General features: G+C 43.0%; 1 protein-coding gene across 1 annotated transcript in view; it reads left to right on the top strand.

Annotated features, from left to right (window-relative positions):
- The window catches only part of TMEM88B (transmembrane protein 88B), a 166,159-nt gene extending 148,617 nt beyond the window's left edge, over positions 1–17,542 (top strand). The window contains exon 2 of the mRNA XM_056542544.1: positions 14,043–17,542. Coding sequence (XP_056398519.1) covers positions 14,043–14,312 — 270 coding nt within the window. The 3' untranslated portion in view covers positions 14,313–17,542. The remainder of the gene's footprint in view (positions 1–14,042) is intronic.
- Positions 17,543–17,986: the final 444 nt, after the last annotated feature.

The raw sequence follows: 17,986 nt of genomic DNA, 5'->3' as shown, positions 1-17,986 counted from the left end.
TCTGTGATCGAGCAGACCAGAGCAGGAGATGACCGATAATACTGATCTGTTCTATGTCCTATACATAGAACAGATCAGTATTAGCAATCATGGTATTGCTATGAATAGTCCCCTATGGGGACTATTGAAGTGTAAAAAAAAATGTAAAAGTAAAAGTAAAAAAAAAGTGAAAAATCCCCTCCCCCAATAAAAAAGTAAAACGTCCGTTTTTTCCTATTTTACCCCCAAAAAGCGTAAAAAACATTTTTTATAGACATATTTGGTATCGCCGCGTGCGTAAATGTCCGAACTATTAAAATAAAATGTTAATGATCCTGTACGGTGAACGGCTTGAACGAAAAAAAATAAAAAAAAGTCCAAAATTCCTACTTTTTTAATACATTTTATTAAAAAAAAATTATAAAAAATGTATTAAAAGTTTTTTTATATGCAAATGTGGTATCAAAAAAAAGTACAGATCATGGCGCAAAAAATGAGCCCCCATACCGCCACTTATACGGAAAAATAAAAAAGTTAGAGGTCATCAAAATAAAGGGATTATAAACGTACTAATTTGGTTAAAAAGTTTGTGATTTTTTTTAAGCGCAACAATAATATAAAAGTATATAATAATGGGTATCATTTTAATCGTATTGACCCTCAGAATAAAGAACACACGTCACTTTTACCATAAATTGTACGGCGTGAAAACAAAACCTTCCAAAATTAGCAAAATTGCGTTTTTCGTTTTAATTTCCCCACAAAAATAGTGTTTTTTGGTTGCGCCATACATTTTATGATATAATGAGTTATGTCATTACAAAGGACAACTGGTCGCGCAAAAAACAAGTCCTCATACTAGTCTGTGGATGAAAATATAAAAGAGTTATGATTTTTAGAAGGCGAGGAGGAAAAAATGAAAACGTAAAAATTAAATTGTCTGAGTCCTTAAGGCCAAAATGGGCTGAGTCCTTAAGGGGTTAAAATACTGCCTGCTCCTTCAATCCCAACTTTCACACATCACCAGTATGCCACACCAACTACTGACAGTCCTACATACCTCACACGGTATACTGTACACACTGTATTATATGCTAACAGCCCTACATACGGCATACCTGAGTATACCTGGGATACTACCATTCCCACCCTCCCCTACCCCAGGCAATACATATATATTTTTTCCCAATAGGGGCTAAAAAATACTGTCCCCATCTCTACCATACCACATACCTCATACGGCTGCTGCATACCCTACCCAGTAGATTCTAACCATTGTCCACCTAGCTAGGTGCCTCACAGCACATCTAGCCGGTCACACTACTCTTCTACCCTAATCCGTGATAGTTCCTCTAATCAAGCCAGCCACACTACCCTTCTACCCTAATCTGTGTTAGTTTTTCCAAAATAGGTCCGCCCCTTTTCTGTGTCATTTTCTTCCAACACTGGTCCGCCCCTTTTCAACACTGCCACTGCCGCATATCTCCCCGATGTATATGTTCCAAAATAGGTCCGCCCCTTTTCTGTGTCATTTTCTTCCAACACTGGTCCGCCCCTTTTCAACACTGCCACTGCCGCATATCGCCCCGATGTATATGTTCCAAAATAGGTCCGCCCCTTTTCTGTGTCATTTTCTTCCAACACTGGTCCGCCCCTTTTCAACACTGCCACTGCCGCATATCGCCCCGATGTATATCGCCCCCTTTCCAATACCGCTGCATATCGCCCCGTTTCCAACAAAGGTCCGCCCTTTTTCTACTCCACTGCCGCTGCATATCGCCCCGCTGTGCGATAGCAGACTCACCCGCACTGGTACAGTACCTTTGTAGATCCGCCCCTTCTCAACTCCGCCACCGCTCCATATCGCTAAGGGTTCTGACAGCTCAATAGTCAGAGTGATACGCACGGGACATAGGTCTCCGCCCCCTGACCTATCAGGAGCATCTCCAGCTACGCTTACCAAATCAGCCTTACTCCCTCAGCCGCAGTAACTAAAAAGGATATCAATCTCCGGCCGATATTATTTCCCAGTAAGGCAATCCCTACACATACATATATCAGATTGCCCTTGTAAGCTACTGACGCCCTGGCCGGCTAGTGCAGATATAGTAATGCACTCGTACGGGACCGAGTTCCAGCTACAGATGTTCTACTTACCCACGCTACTTGCATAAACCATGTCTGTGAATTGCCAAATGAACGTAACCTTTATGGTTGCGTAAGGAATGTATTTTAACCGCATCTGTTCACTATGTTGTATGCACACTGCCAGACGAAGGGTCCAGTTCGGACCAGAAACGCGTTGCTTTCTGTGCTAATAAAACCACATTTAGACACTGAGAAGGGTCTACAGAGCTTTCTTTTCATCAGGACCAGCGCCACCAACGGCCCAACTTTTGCCTTTTTCTTGTTATTTAGCATTGTGGTTAGGGATAACAGGTGGGCCAGCATTGTGGTTAGGGATGACAGGTGGGCCAGCACTGTCAGGAGCAGCACTGTCAGGAGAAGCATGATGAGAAGAATGGGCATCGATTTCTTCTGCCAGCCATAATGTCAATATTTGCCGAACACAGCGGAGATGGGTGTGTGCGTGTGTGCTTGTGGCTGTGCAGTATCCTGAACAGCTGATTTTGTGTCACCAATTATGTGAAACATCACTAGCGTCACCATGTCCAACCTTCCAACCTCCCCTTACTAACTCTCATTCCGGTGTCCAGTGAGAATAGGCCATTTCTCTGATGAGTTACTCCCATTAATTTCATCTGCCACTAAGTGCAAAGACCCTGCTTAACCCCTTAAGGACTCAGCCCATTTTGGCCTTAAGGACTCAGACAATTTAATTTTTACGTTTTCATTTTTTCCTCCTCGCCTTCTAAAAATCATAACTCTTTTATATTTTCATCCACAGACTAGTATGAGGACTTGTTTTTTGCGCGACCAGTTGTCCTTTGTAATGACATCACTCATTATATCATAAAATGTATGGCGCAACCAAAAAACACTATTTTTGTGGGGAAATTAAAACGAAAAACGCAATTTTCCTAATTTTGGAATGTTTCGTTTTCACGCCGTACAATTTATGGTAAAAATGACATGTGTTCTTTATTCTGAGGGTCAATACGATTAAAATGATACCCATTATTATATACTTTTATATTATTGTTGCGCCTAAAAAAATCACAAACTTTTTAACCAAATTAGTACGTTTATAATCCCTTTATTTTGATGACCTATAACTTTTTTATTTTTCCGTATAAGCAGCGGTATGGGGGTTCATTTTTTGCGCCATGATCTGTACTTTTTTTTGATACCACATTTGCATATAAAAAACTTTTAATACATTTTTTATAATTTTTTTTTAATAAAATGTATTAAAAAAGTAGGAATTTTGGACTTTTTTATTTTTTTTCGTTCACGTCATTAACCGTACGGGATCATTAACATTTTATTTTAATAGTTCGGAACTTTACGCACGCGGCGATACCAAATATGTCTATAAAAAAAATTTTACGCTCTGTGGGGGTAAAATAGGAAAAAACGGACGTTTTACTTTTTTATTGGGGGAGGGGATTTTTCACTTTTTTTTTACTTTTACTTTTACATTTTTTTACATTTTTTTTTACACTTGAATAGTCCCCATAGGAGACTATTCATAGCAATACCATGATTGCTAATACTGATCTGTTCTATGTATAGGACATAGAACAGATCAGTATTATCGGTCATCTCCTGCTCTGGTCTGCTCGATCACAGACCAGAGCAGGAGATGCCGGGAGCCGCACGGAGGAAGGAGAGGGGACCTCCGTGCGGCGTTATGAATGATCGGATCCCCGCAGCAGCGCTGCGGGCGATCCGATCGTTCATTTAAATCGCGAACTGCCGCAGATGCCGGGATCTGTATTGATCCCGGCACCTGAGGGGTTAATGGCGGACGCCCGCGAGATCGCGGGCGTCAGCCATTGCCGGCAGGTCCCTGGCTGCGATCAGCAGCCGGGATCAGCCGCGCATGACACGGGCATCGCTCCGATGCCCGCGGTTATGCTTAGGACGTAAATGTACGTCCTGGTGCGTTAAGTACCACCGCACCAGGACGTACATTTACGCCCTGCGTCCTTAAGGGGTTAAAGGGGTACTCCGCTGAAAACAGTTTTTTTTTTTTTTTTTTTTTTATCAGCTGGTGCCAGAAAGTTAAGCAGATTTGTAAATTACTTCTATTAAAAAATCTTAATCCTTCCAGTACTTATTAGCTTCTGAATACTACAGAGGAAATTCCTTTCTTTTTGGAACACAGAGCTCTCTGCTGACATCATGACCACAGTGCTCTCTGCTGACACCTCTGTCCATTTTAAGAACTGTCCAGAGTAGGAGAAAATCCCCATAGAAAACATATGCTGCTCTGGACAGTTCCTAAAATGGACAGAGGTGTCAGCAGAGAGCACTGTGGTCATGATGTCAGCAGAGAGTACTGTGTTTCAAAAAGAAAATAATTTCCTCTGTAGTGTTCAGCAGCTAATAAGTACTGGAAGGATTAAGATTTTTGATAGAAGTAATTTACAAATCTGTTTAACTTTCTGGCACCAGTTGTTTAAAAAATTTTTTTTTCCACCGGAGTAGCCCTTTAACTGCATAAAGCCCATACAGGAAGAAGGTGTATGCCTCCAATATGGCTTCCCAGGAAGCTTGTAGAAATAATAATGAAACTGCTACGACATGTGCATTTTGTGCTAATTCAATTACTTCTACTTTCTTGGCCATGAAGCTCCCACTGCTGCTTACATAACATTATGGATGGGCACGTTCATAACAATGGGGGACTTGTATCATTATTTGTGTATGGTAGAAGCAGTTTACCCCTTTTCCCGAATTCTAAATTATGCACAGAAGCGCTAAATTTATCAATCAAGCGCAATGAGCTACATAAATTGCGGGTAAATGTAGTAATCTCCTCAATCCAAGTCCAAGATGGCTTATATTTGCACAAAAAAACAGCTCTTGCGGCAACATTTTTGGTGTAAAGGAAAAGTACGCAGTTAATAAATGTGTACTATAGATGTTACTCCAAGGTACCCCGATTCGGCCACATCTGGAGGACATGCTCTACCAAAACGTGCGCAAAAAAATGCGCCAAAAAAAGGGCTTGTGCAAATTTTTGTGCAAAAAAATACACACAAAACAGGGGCAAAATCTTTGATACATGTCCCCCTATGTGTATAATTGACAGAAATATGACATTTCTCAGTCAGCGACAAAATTAACTTTTATATTTCATGTTCCCGATGAGATGAATGAAAAGTGAATATCGCTGTCTAGAGACACTTTACACATTCGTAGCCGCAGGGAAAATGGGAGTGTATTTAAGTTCGCATCCTGATGTTAGAGCACTGACATTATAAGACGTGACCGGCATCTTATGGCGTACAAAGATAATAAAGAGCTGGACTGATTTATTGGCTGTGAGGTTTGTTTTATTTACTTCCTCTTATTTTGTTTTCACTTAATATATTTTTTTGTTTCGTTTTTACATATTGTGCCCTCATAACATCATAAAGCAATGTTTCCCAACCAGTGTGCCTCTAGCATGCCTGGACACTGTTATTTTTTGTGACCAGTGACGGAGAGCTACAGGGAGCCAAAAGGGATCAATGTTTAAAGGGGTATTCCCACCCTAGACATCTTATCCCCTATCCAAAGGATAGGGGATAAGATGTCTGATCACGGGGGTCCCGCCGCTGGGGACCCCTGCATTATTGCATGCGGCACCCACCTGGTTTTTACCCAGAACCGCTGGAGGGTCTGAGTTGCGACTCCGGGAATGGAAGTCCGTGATGTCAGGACTCCGCCCCCGTGTGACGTCACGCCCGTCCCCTCAATGCAAGTCTATGGGAGGGGGCGTGACCCCCTCCCATAGACTTGCATTGAGGGGACGGGTGTGACGTCACACGGGGGCAGAGTCCTGACGTCATGGACTTCTGTTCCCGGAGCCGCGACTCAGATCTCACGCCCCCTCCCATAGACTTGCATTGAGGGGACGGGCGTGACGTCACACGGGGGCGGAGTCCTGACGTCACGGACTTCCGTTCCCGAAGTCGCGACTCAGACCCTCCAGCGGTTCCGGTGAAAAACCAGGTGGGTGCTGCATGCAATAATGCGGAGGTCCCCAGCGGCGGGACCCCCGCGATCAGACATCTTATCCCCTATTCTTTGGATAGGGGATAAGATTTCTAGGGTGGGAGTACCCCTTTAACTTCCTGTCACAGGGACAACAATGAACCAGATTCAATAAAATGGCGCTGCAGAACGGTATTGAAAAAACAAAAAAGGCCTTCTAAACAGGGCAATTATTGTCTGATGTATTGCCCCATGTAAAAGACCCAGTGATCAGCCAACAAACAAGCAAACGCTCATTTGTCAGCTGACACATGGAATGATGCGGCAACAATAATGTAAGTAAAGAGTCACCTGATTTATCTGGCAGCCTGTCCAGCAGTCCTGCCCACACAATATTTGGGAGACATAAAAGGCTCATTTAACCACCGCCAATCTACAGTCATGGCCGTAAATGTTGGCACTAGAGATGAGCGAACTTACAGTAAATTCGATTCGTCACGAACTTCTCGGGGCGGCAATTGATGACTTTTCCTGCATAAATTAGTCCAGCTTTCAGGTACTCCGGTGGACTGGAAAAGGTGGATACAGTCCTAGGAAAGAGGACTAAGGACTAATTTATGCAGGATAAGTCATCAACTGCCGAGCCGAGAAGTTCGGGACAAATCAAATTTACTGTAAGTTCGCTCATCTCTAGTTGGCACCCCTGAAATTTTTCAAGAAAATTAAGTATTTCTCACAGAAAAGGATTGCAGTAACACATGATTTGCTATACACATGTTTATTCCCTTTGTATGTATTGGAACTAAACCAAAAATGGGAGGAAAAAAAAGCAAATTGGACATAATGTCACCAAACTCCAAAAATGGTCTGGACAAAATTATTGGCCCCCTTTCAAAATTGTGTAAAAATAAGATTGTTTCAAGCATGTGATGCTGCTTTAAACTCCCCTGGAACGAGTAACAGGTGTGGGCAAAATTCGCTTGAATTTCAGGGAATATAATAAAATCTGCAGTTCTTGAAATATTCCATCTGCTGAGCTGTAGCAGTCAGACAATGTGGGTGTATTACAACAACAACAAGGATATATTGTCCGTATCCAGTAATGACACCATTAGAACAGATGTTTTAGTCTTTTTTTTTCCCAATTTGGTTGAAGACAAGAACAATTCCTTTGCAATTAATGTGATAATAAGTTGTCATTTGGGAACAGCGGGGAACACAGGAGAGAAGTTGGTCTGTGATAGTTCACGAGGAGATGACCTTTAAAAGGACTTACAGGCTGGGACATTAAAGTCCTCTGGGCTGTGTAATTTTTTGCACGGCTGCCCACAGAACTTGTTCCCTTATTGCCTTTCTGTAGAGGAGGGAGAGTCCTTTAATATTCATGGTCTTTATCTACTGACCTTGACAACTCTTCTCAATCAATGTTACAACTATCCATATTTAATGGAGAATACATTACGCCATCATGTGACCACAAGTTTAGTTTCGATAGTAAACAGCGCAGTGAAATACTAATGTCATTGTGGAAAGAGCAAGTCCTGGTAATGGGGGAAGCAGAAAAAGTATTCCAGACACCCTGCAGACACAAGTCAACATGGGTCTGTTGCCAAATTATTTTTTCAGTATAATTTAGATATTATCATTTAAAATAATCTTAGTTTTTTTTTATGAAACCCAGAGCTCTAAATTGACATTCCTGGGCCTTAAAGGGGTAGCCCAGTGGTGAAAAACTTATCCCCTATCCTAAGGATAAGGGATAAGTTTGAGATCGCGGGGGGTCTGACCGCTGGGGCCCCCTGCGATCTCTCTGAACAGGGGCCAGGCTCTCCGGCCAGATAGCGGGTGTCGACCTCCGCACGAAGCAGCGGCCGACACGCCCCCTCAATACATCTCTATGGCAGAGCCGGAGATTGCCAAAGGCAGCGCTTCGGCTCTGCCATAGAGTTGTATTGAGGGGGCGTGTCGGCCGCCGCTTCGTGCAGAGATCGACACGCCCCCTTCCCGCGGGCTGTCGGGGCTCCGTACAGGAGATCGCAGGGGGCCCCAGCGGTCGGACCCCCCCGCGATCTCAAACTAATCCCCTATCCTTAGGATAGGGGATAAGTTGTTCACCACTGGGTCACCACTGGACTACTCCTTTAAAGTGCACCTGTCAATTCATCTACTGTATAGTGGTTAAACTGGCAACACAGTGTAGTAAGGGTTAACAAGCATAATATGCCAGGCATACCTTTGCTTGTACTTGTGGATGATTTGTTCTAATAAAAAAAAACATGTTTTATAACGTTCCTGAGTGTCAGAGAGGCGTGGCCTGCAGTCTGCTAAGTCATTCTCTGTCTTCTGATTAAACCACATGGCCCACCAGCCCACAGCAGCCTTGTGTAGTTTGCCCACACATGCCCTGTCAATGGGTAATACTGAGCAACCCTGGTAAGTATGAGAGGTTGGGAACCACTCGCAAGCTTACCACATGTGCACCGTACACATTGACAGCCTACTTGGGGGCACATTACCCAGGGCTGGTGTGGCAGGTGGTCCCTGCGGGTCAATCACCAGGCAGAGCAGGCATGATGTCAGTGGAAATAGGCGTTGGGATATAGTGGACCACTCCTCTCTGACATTCAGGAACGCTATAAAACACATTTTCTTACTGGAGCAAAGCATCTAAAACTACAAATTAACCCCTTTACTCAACAGTCTGTTTTGACCTTAAAGGGGTACTCCGGCACTTAGACATCTCATCCCCTAGATGCCTGATCACGGGGGTCCTGCCGCTGGGGACCCCCCCGTGATCTTGCACGCCGCACCCTGTTAAAATCAGTCCCCAGAGCGTGTTCACTCCGGATCTGATTACTGTCGATCACGGGGTCGGAGGGTTGTGATATCAAGGCTCCGCCCTGTGTGACGTCACGCTCCACCCCCTCAATGCAAGCCTATGGGAGGTGGCTTGACAGCTGCCACGCCCCCTCCCATAGGCTTGCATTGAGGGGTCGGAGTGTGACGTTACACGGGGCGGAGCCTTGATATCACAACGCTCCGACCCCGTGATCGACAGTAATCAGACTGATTTTAACGGGTTGCGGCGTGCAAGATCACGTGGGTCCCTTTGGATAGGGGATAAGATGTCTAAGCGCCGGAGAACCCCTTTAATGACCAAGTTATGGTAATAACTTTGGAACGCTTTGACTTATGAAAGCGATTCTGAGAGTTTTTTCGTGAAATATTGTACTTTATATTAGTAGTAAATTTTCATTGATATATTTAGCGGTTTTTGTAAAAAGAAACAAAATTTGGCGGAAAAAAAAAAAAATTTGCATTTTTCTAGATTAGATATTTTCTGCTCGTATGACAAATAGCCATGCCGCGCCAAATGAATGATTAATTCACATTTACAATATGTCTACCTTATGTTCCCATTATTTGATAAACATTCTTTTACTTTATTAGAATGTTAGAAGCTTTATAAGTTTAGTAGCAATTTTCCAGATTTTCAAGAAAATTGCAAAATTTGATTTTTCAGGGACCAGTTCAGTTCTGAAGTGGAATTGAGGGGCCTGTATGTTAGATACCCCCATAAATCATCACATTTTATAAACTGCATCCCTTAAAGTAGTCAGGATGACATTAAAGAAGTTAATTAACCCTTTAGGCGTTTCACGGAAATAAAAGCAAAGTGGAGGCGGAATTTTAAAATTAAATTTTTTTGTAGATTTTTTTTATTTTTATCCATTTTTTCCTGTAACACAGTAGGTATTGACAAAGAAATAAATCTCAAGATTTATTCCCCAAATTCTGACTTACTTAGAAATGTCCCATATGTGCCCTTTGTGCGTTATGTGTCTCTCACACAGGCATCAGACTTGAAGAGGTGCTGTGTGGATTTTGGAGCATCCTTTTAGTTTAGGATATTTAGTTGGCATCATATAAAATTACAGGGGCCTTGGAGTGCAAAAATATTTTTGGGAGGCAAGTTGACGCTTTCATTGGTGCTAGAGATGAGGGAACTTACAGTAAATTCAATTCGTCACGAACTTTTCGGCTCGGCAGTTGATGACTTTTCCTGCATAAATTAGTTCAGCTTTCCGGTGCTCCGGTGGGCTGGAAAAGGTGGATACAGTCCTAGGAGACTCTTTCCTAGGAATGTATCCACCTTTTCCAGCCCACCGGAGCACCGGAAAGCTGAACTAATTTATGCAGGAAAAGTCAGCAACCGCCGAGCCGGGAAGTTCGTGACGAATCGAATTTACTGTAAGTTCGCTCATCTCTAATTGGTACCATTCTGGGGTACATGTGACACTCTGATCGTTTTTTATTTAATTTTTTATGAGGTGGTATGCATAAAAAAAAATCTATTCTGCAGTGGTTATTTTTTAGGTCATTGGTCATGCGGTATAAATGAAATGTTAACGTTACACTGCAGGTTGATACGATTATGGCGATACCGATTTATATACTTTTTTATATTTTAGTTTATTTATGGCATAAAAACTATTTTTTTTTTTTAAAGAATCATGTTTGTTTAAAATATCATGTTCACTGCATTCTGTGAGCTGTAACTTTTTTATTTTTTCGACGCAGTTGTGTGAGGACTCATTTTTTATGTTGATGTATTTTTGGGAGGACTATTTTTGGGGGTGTATTATACACATATATTCATTATTTATTATTTTTTATATTAAAAAAAAATGTTCTGCTATTTTTCACATTTTTTTATTTATTTTTTTCAAATTCTTTAAACTTTTTAAAAAATTTTTCCACATTTTTCACACTTTTTTTTCACACTTTTCTTTTTTTTTTTTTACTATTATCCACATAATTCAATGGAGTACACATCTGTACTCCGTTGAATTATGCCCGTGTCTGCCAGTACTGAAAAGCATAGGATAGATCAGTCCCTCCCTTAGGTAGGGACTGATCGCTCATGTTGCCATGACAACGCCAGAGACCAGTGTAAGGACCATGGCAACCATCACAATGATCAGTGACAGAGGGAGGTCACCCCATCTGTTACCCTACTAGACGCTGCGGTCTCAGTGACCGCAGCATCTACAGGGTTAACCCAGGATCGGAGTGCAGATCTGATCCTGAGTTCCCGCAGGTGGCCTTATCCCATAGGGCCCCCCTCACCACCGATCGCTTAACAGTGAAGGAAGGAGGAGACCCGCACCAGATCCCTGCTTTTGGTCTGTCTGTACTGACGGACCAATAGCAGAGATTGCCGGCTGGGGACCACTGCGATTGGTCCCTGGTCGGCTTCAGGGAGGCTCGGCTGTGCAGCATAGCCCGGCGGCGCTGTGACAGTTTATTCTCATCAGGTACATATACGTGGTGATGCGGGAAGTCATCCCTAATCACCCCGTACATGTACCTGATTTTGCAAGAAGGGGTTAAGCTATGCCTAATATATGCTTCTTACACTCTGCTTGTAAAAGTCTGCACATTAAAGCAAAGTCTGTAACAGGTCAACCTACCATGTGACAATTATTATACTATTTTCACTACTACCCCTTCATCCCAAATAGCTACACCTCTGTACACAATTGGGGAAGATTTATCAAAATCTGTCCAGAGGAAAAGTTGCCCAGTTGCCCATAGTAACCAATCAACTCGCTTCTTTCAGTTTGCAGAGGCCTTTTCAAAAATGAAAGAAGCGATCTGATTGGTTGCTATGGGCAACTGGGCAACTTTTCCTCTGGACAGGTTTTGACAAGTCTCCCTCAATGGGCGCTAACTGTGCATCCCATAGAAATGTGTTTTTGCAGCTAAAAATCAATTCCATGGGCAACATCCTAACAGGGGGGACCTGCTGTGACTTTGGGGCAAACCTGGAAGCAGAGTCAAGGTATTCTCTAGGTTTTCACCCTTTATCCCCCTTCAGGATGTAAAAGGTGGATTTTTGCTGCTATAGGATACCAGGTTGTTGCCCTAAAAGTGGCCCTGATAAGGTAACAGAATACAGCTTCAAAACTTGATAAGGTAACAGAATACAGCTTTAATGTGGAGATATAGCAGTGCTGAGGTTGTTCAAATAGCCGCTGGATAAATAGCAGGCTGGATGCAGGTAAAAGCTTAATGTCGTCAGTCTGCGTCATGCATAGGAGAGTCAGCGAGGTACACAAGGGTCCAGCAGAGGCAATGCCAGGAAAACAGGCACAAGTGGAATGGAGTCGTAGCAAAGAAGGCAGGTTGATGCCAATTGGTGCCAGGACGCACAGGACGCTTACAGACGCCATTCTCCCTATGAAGCCGTACTGTGACAGCATTTCCATTTATAGCATTTCTACTAGAGGTGATGCCTTACAGTGGCACTCAGGTGGCTTTCCATGAAAATGAGCCATAGGGTGTGTTGTCATAAAGTATCCATGTACATGGCTCTGCTGGGTGCAAGAGACACAACTCAATTTTATCAAAATATTGGCTCAACTTATTTTCCAACATATTATTAAGTAATATAAATATAAAAAATACAAAACACACCAGAAGTGATTCTGATATATGTTCAATGTAGCTCTCCACTAGAAGGAAAATTACTTGCAAGACGCACTACCCCCTTAGGGTCTATTCACATGGCAGAAATTCGGCTTGCGGAATTCCGCCTCAAATTAAAGCGCATAGGCTTCTATGGGATTTGGCCACTCCCATTCACACTTCTGAATTTTGGCTTGTGGAATTCCGCCTTAAATTAAAGCCATAGACTTCTATGGGATTCGGAACACCCATTCACACTTCTGAATTAACACTTGCGTAATTCTGCCTCAAATTAAAGCCCATAGACTTCTATGGGATTCGGCACTCCCATTCACAAGCATTTCGCAAGCGGAAATTCAATTCAGAAGTGTGAATGGGAGTGCCAAATCCCATAGAAGTCTATGGGCTTTAATTTGAGGCAGAATTCCGCAAGCGGAAATTCAGAAGTGTGAATGGGAGTGCCGAATTCCATAGAAGCCTATGGGCTTTAATTTGAGGCGGAATGCCGCAAGCAGAAATTCTGCCATGTGAATAGACCCATAGTCTGATATATATGACGCATTCCCAGTGTCTGAACTCTCTATTTTTCTCAAACTGCAACAGCACATGATAAAATGAGCCTTTGTAATGACAGCCCCATCAGATCCATTCTAAGAGACCCGAAAATATACAGTACCTGTACTAGAGTCCAGCAGGTACAGACTCCATTTTCAGTGTCATAGAGCTGGTGGTTCATAACAACTTAGCTTTCTTCTGTCATCCATAACAAGCCACTTATCAAAAGACTAGGGGGAGAGTTATCAAAACCTGTCCAGAGAAAAAGTTGCCCAGTTGCCCATACCAGTGTAAAGAGTGAAAAATTGTTTTTTTTTGAGAGCGGGCGGCCAGGAACCTTGGCCAGGACTACACAGATTTGTGACTGTGGACCTGAGGAAGGCGCGAGTGTGCGCCGAAATGCGTTGTCCTGTTTTACCTTTGACTTCTTTTTCTAATAAAAGTTAGTCCTGCGTAAGTGCAGGCTTAGACCTCTGTTTCATTTGACCCCCGTCGCAACACAGTAGTGCTCTCAAAAAAAACTAATTTTCACTCTTTACACTGGCATTGTTGTCCGTCTCCCTCGGGAATACGGAAAATTAAGGGGTGAGAGCAGCAGACTGTTGCTATCTCTATTTTGTCACCCCCCACCAGAGCCTCACCTCTGTGCACATCAACTCAAGGTCAGTACGTCACCTTTTTCTCCTCCTTTCTTCCTTCATACCAGTTGCCTATAGTAACCAATCAGATCGCTTCATTTTGCAGAGGCCTTATTAAAACTGAAAGAAGCAAGCTGATTGGTTGCTATGGGCAACTGGGCAACTTTTCCTCTGAACAGGTTTTGATAAATCTCCCCCATTATCTCTTTTATTATAGGTATAAAGATACTAAAGATAAAAACAGTCCTAGAATAACATAATGATTTTTGTATTTTTTTGTGTTTTTCCCAGGTCCTACATTCTGATGCCTCCTACTGCAGGACCCTTCTAGATGACAACAGCTCCTCTGCCCTCATCATCCTCGGCTTTGTTATGATGTCTCCTCTCATTGTACTGGCCATGGCTGTTTACTGTGGCCTTGCCCGACGTCTCCGTCTCTTCATGCTGTTCCAGCCTTACACCAGAGCTCTGTACAAGGGGGTTCGATGGAGGTGGTATGAAGAGGGTGGGATATGCAGCTGTGTGAGGGAATGGAATAATCATGTGAAGGCTTGGGTATAATGGCATTATAAAACTGTGGCTCCTTATCTGAATAATTGTCTAAAAGGATGGTCCATGGAAGCTGGAAGAGCCGAGCCTGAAGGTGCAAGGACATTGAATGAACTTTTGATCCACTGGAATCTGATACAATACATTGAAGCTAACATTGTAGTTTGCTGGATATCGAGCCTCACGCCCATTGTAACCTGAAAGTGTGATAATATCTTATTGTTGTACAGTATATAAAGTAGAACATGCTTTCTTATTTATTTTATTTATCTATACAAATACATTGTATACTTATGTATAATACATCTACACTCACTCAATTTCTCTGGATGTAGATGTATGCAATGAGGATCCTATATTATCGTGATGCCCCCAGATGCTTTAATGGTTCAATAACTTGTCGATCAGTAGAAAGGCTCAGTAATGAGCTACTGGAGAGCAAGGGTCACATAAACAGTTCTTGTACATGGGGCCCTCTGGTGTTACCCAACCACTTGCCCAAGGCATGTACCCAAAGTTATACCCTATCCTAATTTTAGCCTTTTAGCCTATTATCATATAGCAAAGGGCTTCAGCCTGTAGCTCCACAAGGTTCTCTAGCTGGCCCATGCCCTGACACTATAATGGCTCCCAAAGGTCCATCAGAAGAAAACCCTGGTGATTCTGGTGAACCTAGGGGGGGAGTTGATTTTACTATACTGACAACATACTGCATATGCAAAGATAATGCAGTGAAATATAGGCATGTTCTGTGTAGATGGAGGATGCATGAATGTGCATGAACAACATATAGACTTAAGGGGTACTCTGCTGCCCAGGCGTTCGGAACATTTAGTTCCAAACGCTGGGTGCAGGCTGCGGAGGTCGTGACGTCACGGCCACACACCCTCAATGCAAGTCTATGGGGAAGGGGCGTGGCATCCCCTAGACTTACATTGAGGGGTCGTGGCCGTGACATCACTACCCCCAGCATTCCGCACTCAGTGTTCAGAACTAAATGTTCCGAATGCTGGGGCAGCGGAGTACCCCTTTAGTCCTCTCCTACTGTGAATAGGATGGGAGCTAGGTGTTCATCATAGAGCCCTCCTTCATGTCTCCCTCACTGAAGTGCCATCTAATCCAGTCTGGTACACTGTAAAGAAGAGCTGTTAAAGGGTTACTCCGCTCCCCAGCATCCGGAACATATAGTTCCTGAACGCAGTGTGCGGGCTTCCATGTTCACGCCCACCCCCTCAATGAAAGTCTACGGGAAGGGGGCGCGACATGACGGGGTGTGACGTCATGAGGGGCCGGGCGTGAACACGGAAGCCCGCACACAGCGTTGAACACATCAATGTTCCGGGCGCTGGGGAGCGGGGTAACCCTTTAAGTTCCACCCTTGTCTGACAACATTTAGTTTTCATGGTAGGATGGGACAGACAATGACCATGGTTGAGGAGCCACAGGGACATGTCAAAACTTTCGATTAGCCAGTTGAGTGTTCAGACTCCCACCGTTCTCTAATGTAACCAGGGCAATTGTATGGTCAATAGCTTTAGTCTCCGGATCCCTCTGGTCTTTTTCTCACTGCACAGGATGAGCCCCATAGACTTATAATGGTTTTCGCTTCGTTCAGCAAGATAAAAACTGCAAGGACCTGGGGAGTAAATCTCATATCTGCACGTTCAGGGGTCCTGATTCTCCTGTCTGATGCGGTACTCACATGTGCACACTGCTACTCCACTGACTGTCTATTGGACTGCCGAAGATAGCCAAGTACAGTTCTTGTCTATCTTTTTCACTCCTGTGAACAAAGTATACAATAAAGAAGGTTGCAGCAGCACTCCTGGTCAAAAAATGGAGGCTCTTAGTGCACTTTTTGATCAAAACGTGTCCTCCACCAGCATGCGGAGGGGGCCTCACTTCAGATGGGACCCTAACACTCTCATTCCACTCACCTCTGCTGGTCATATAGGCTCTGACTGGGTGACATGCAGGATTTTGCTGTGCAAGTTGGAGGGAGTGGCACCATCTTAGCTGTGCACTTGCATGCTGTGCAGGAATGCATGGTAACTGAGTTACTGCACTTTTTCCACAGCATGAACACTGTCCCCATTAGTAGGACCAGTCCTTGGGTGGAAATCTTGGCTTGAGTTCCCCCTGCGTGTATCCCTCCCTGTTCACAGGAGGTTTTTTAAATTGGTTGGGGATCCTGCATGTCACCCAGTCAGAGACTACATGCCCAGCAGAGGTGAGGGAAATGAGTGTGTTAGGGTCCCATCCGAAGTGAGGCCCCCTCTGCGTGGTGAAATGGAGACACATTTTGATCAAAAAGTACGCTAAGAGCCTCCATTTTTTACCAAAAGTGTAGCTGTAACCTTCTTTTTTGTATACTTTGTATTAGCCCCAGCAGCGTGCACCTGTGTATAAGGTAGTGGTGCTGTTTTTTTTTGTTTTTTACTCCTGTGAACAGTCAATGAAGTGGAGCGTACATGCAGGACCAACCACTCCATTCCAACAGGAGACTCTCTTAAGATTGAGGGAAGATCCCACTGCATTTAATGGTTGGATAGAGCTTAAATAAGACCTAAAATAACAGAGCAGAAAGAGTGTGATAAATTGGAGAACATCCGAGAGAACTACAGGAGTATTGTTTCTATAGTCTCCTATAAAATGTCCTCTCCACATATCAGCAAGGGTGAGAAAGTAATCTCTATTAGTGTCAAACTTTAAAAGCCCCTATGAAGGGGTTGTCCATTCCAGTCAACTCCTCAATGATCCTCTAGTCCCTGTATATTCAGATCAACTGATGAAGTTTTGCTCGGTCATACATCTCCCCTCTAGTATTTCATGTTTTCCATTTAAATAAATGGCTTGCCATGTTATACATATACATGTACAGGTTGGGTCCACCAAGTGGTACTATGTTCTGTATCATAAAGAAGGGGTCCCAAACAAAAGACTACCCCATTTATGATGTCTTCACAGGGCATATGTTATATTAACTGTCTATGATGTACCATGAAAATTTCCATTCTTAAGACTTCTAATATTTATTTTGTATTTATTATGTAAGTAGTGGTTGTACAGTCATTTCCGGTGATAGAATCTACATTATATGAAACCATATCTCTCCTTTTTCCACTGTGTTATTAATATAAGGTATGTTATGCTGTAGCTTGCAGTAAAAGCACACAGAAGTAGCACAATTTGCAATGTAATATTTTATTAAAGTGAAATAAGCACCAAATCAATACACGGCATACCTGTTGTCATATGTCTGTATTATTCATGATCGTACATGGTTGGTTGGCTAATAGCTAAGCGTGTTCTTAAAGAAAACCATAACATCTATAGAACAAAACTTAAACACTGAAAAGAAGGAAATTCAACAATAATGTTTTTTATAAGGGCTATTGCTATTTTTTTTTAGCTAAAGAAAAAGCATGACTAGGGGATCATTTAGATCTGCTTGGCCTATTGCCTCAACCCACACCCAAGTCCCCCTTTCCCCTTTGACACACAGACACTTGGTTGTGGTACAAAGGCCTAAGCAGACCCATTTTAATTTATTTACAAACAGTAGTAATATACATATGCCAACATACATATGCCATTAAAATAAACAAATGTTAGGCCTGCAATTAAACTCTTTATCCTAAAACAGAAGTTTTTTTCCCTACTATCTGCGTTGTGCAGAATACAGT

This window comes from Hyla sarda, chromosome 10, assembly GCF_029499605.1.
Source record: "Hyla sarda isolate aHylSar1 chromosome 10, aHylSar1.hap1, whole genome shotgun sequence".
NCBI classification, from domain to species: domain Eukaryota; kingdom Metazoa; phylum Chordata; class Amphibia; order Anura; family Hylidae; genus Hyla; species Hyla sarda.
Note: the sequence above shows the minus strand (reverse complement) of the source record. Positions and strands in the feature narration are given on the sequence as shown.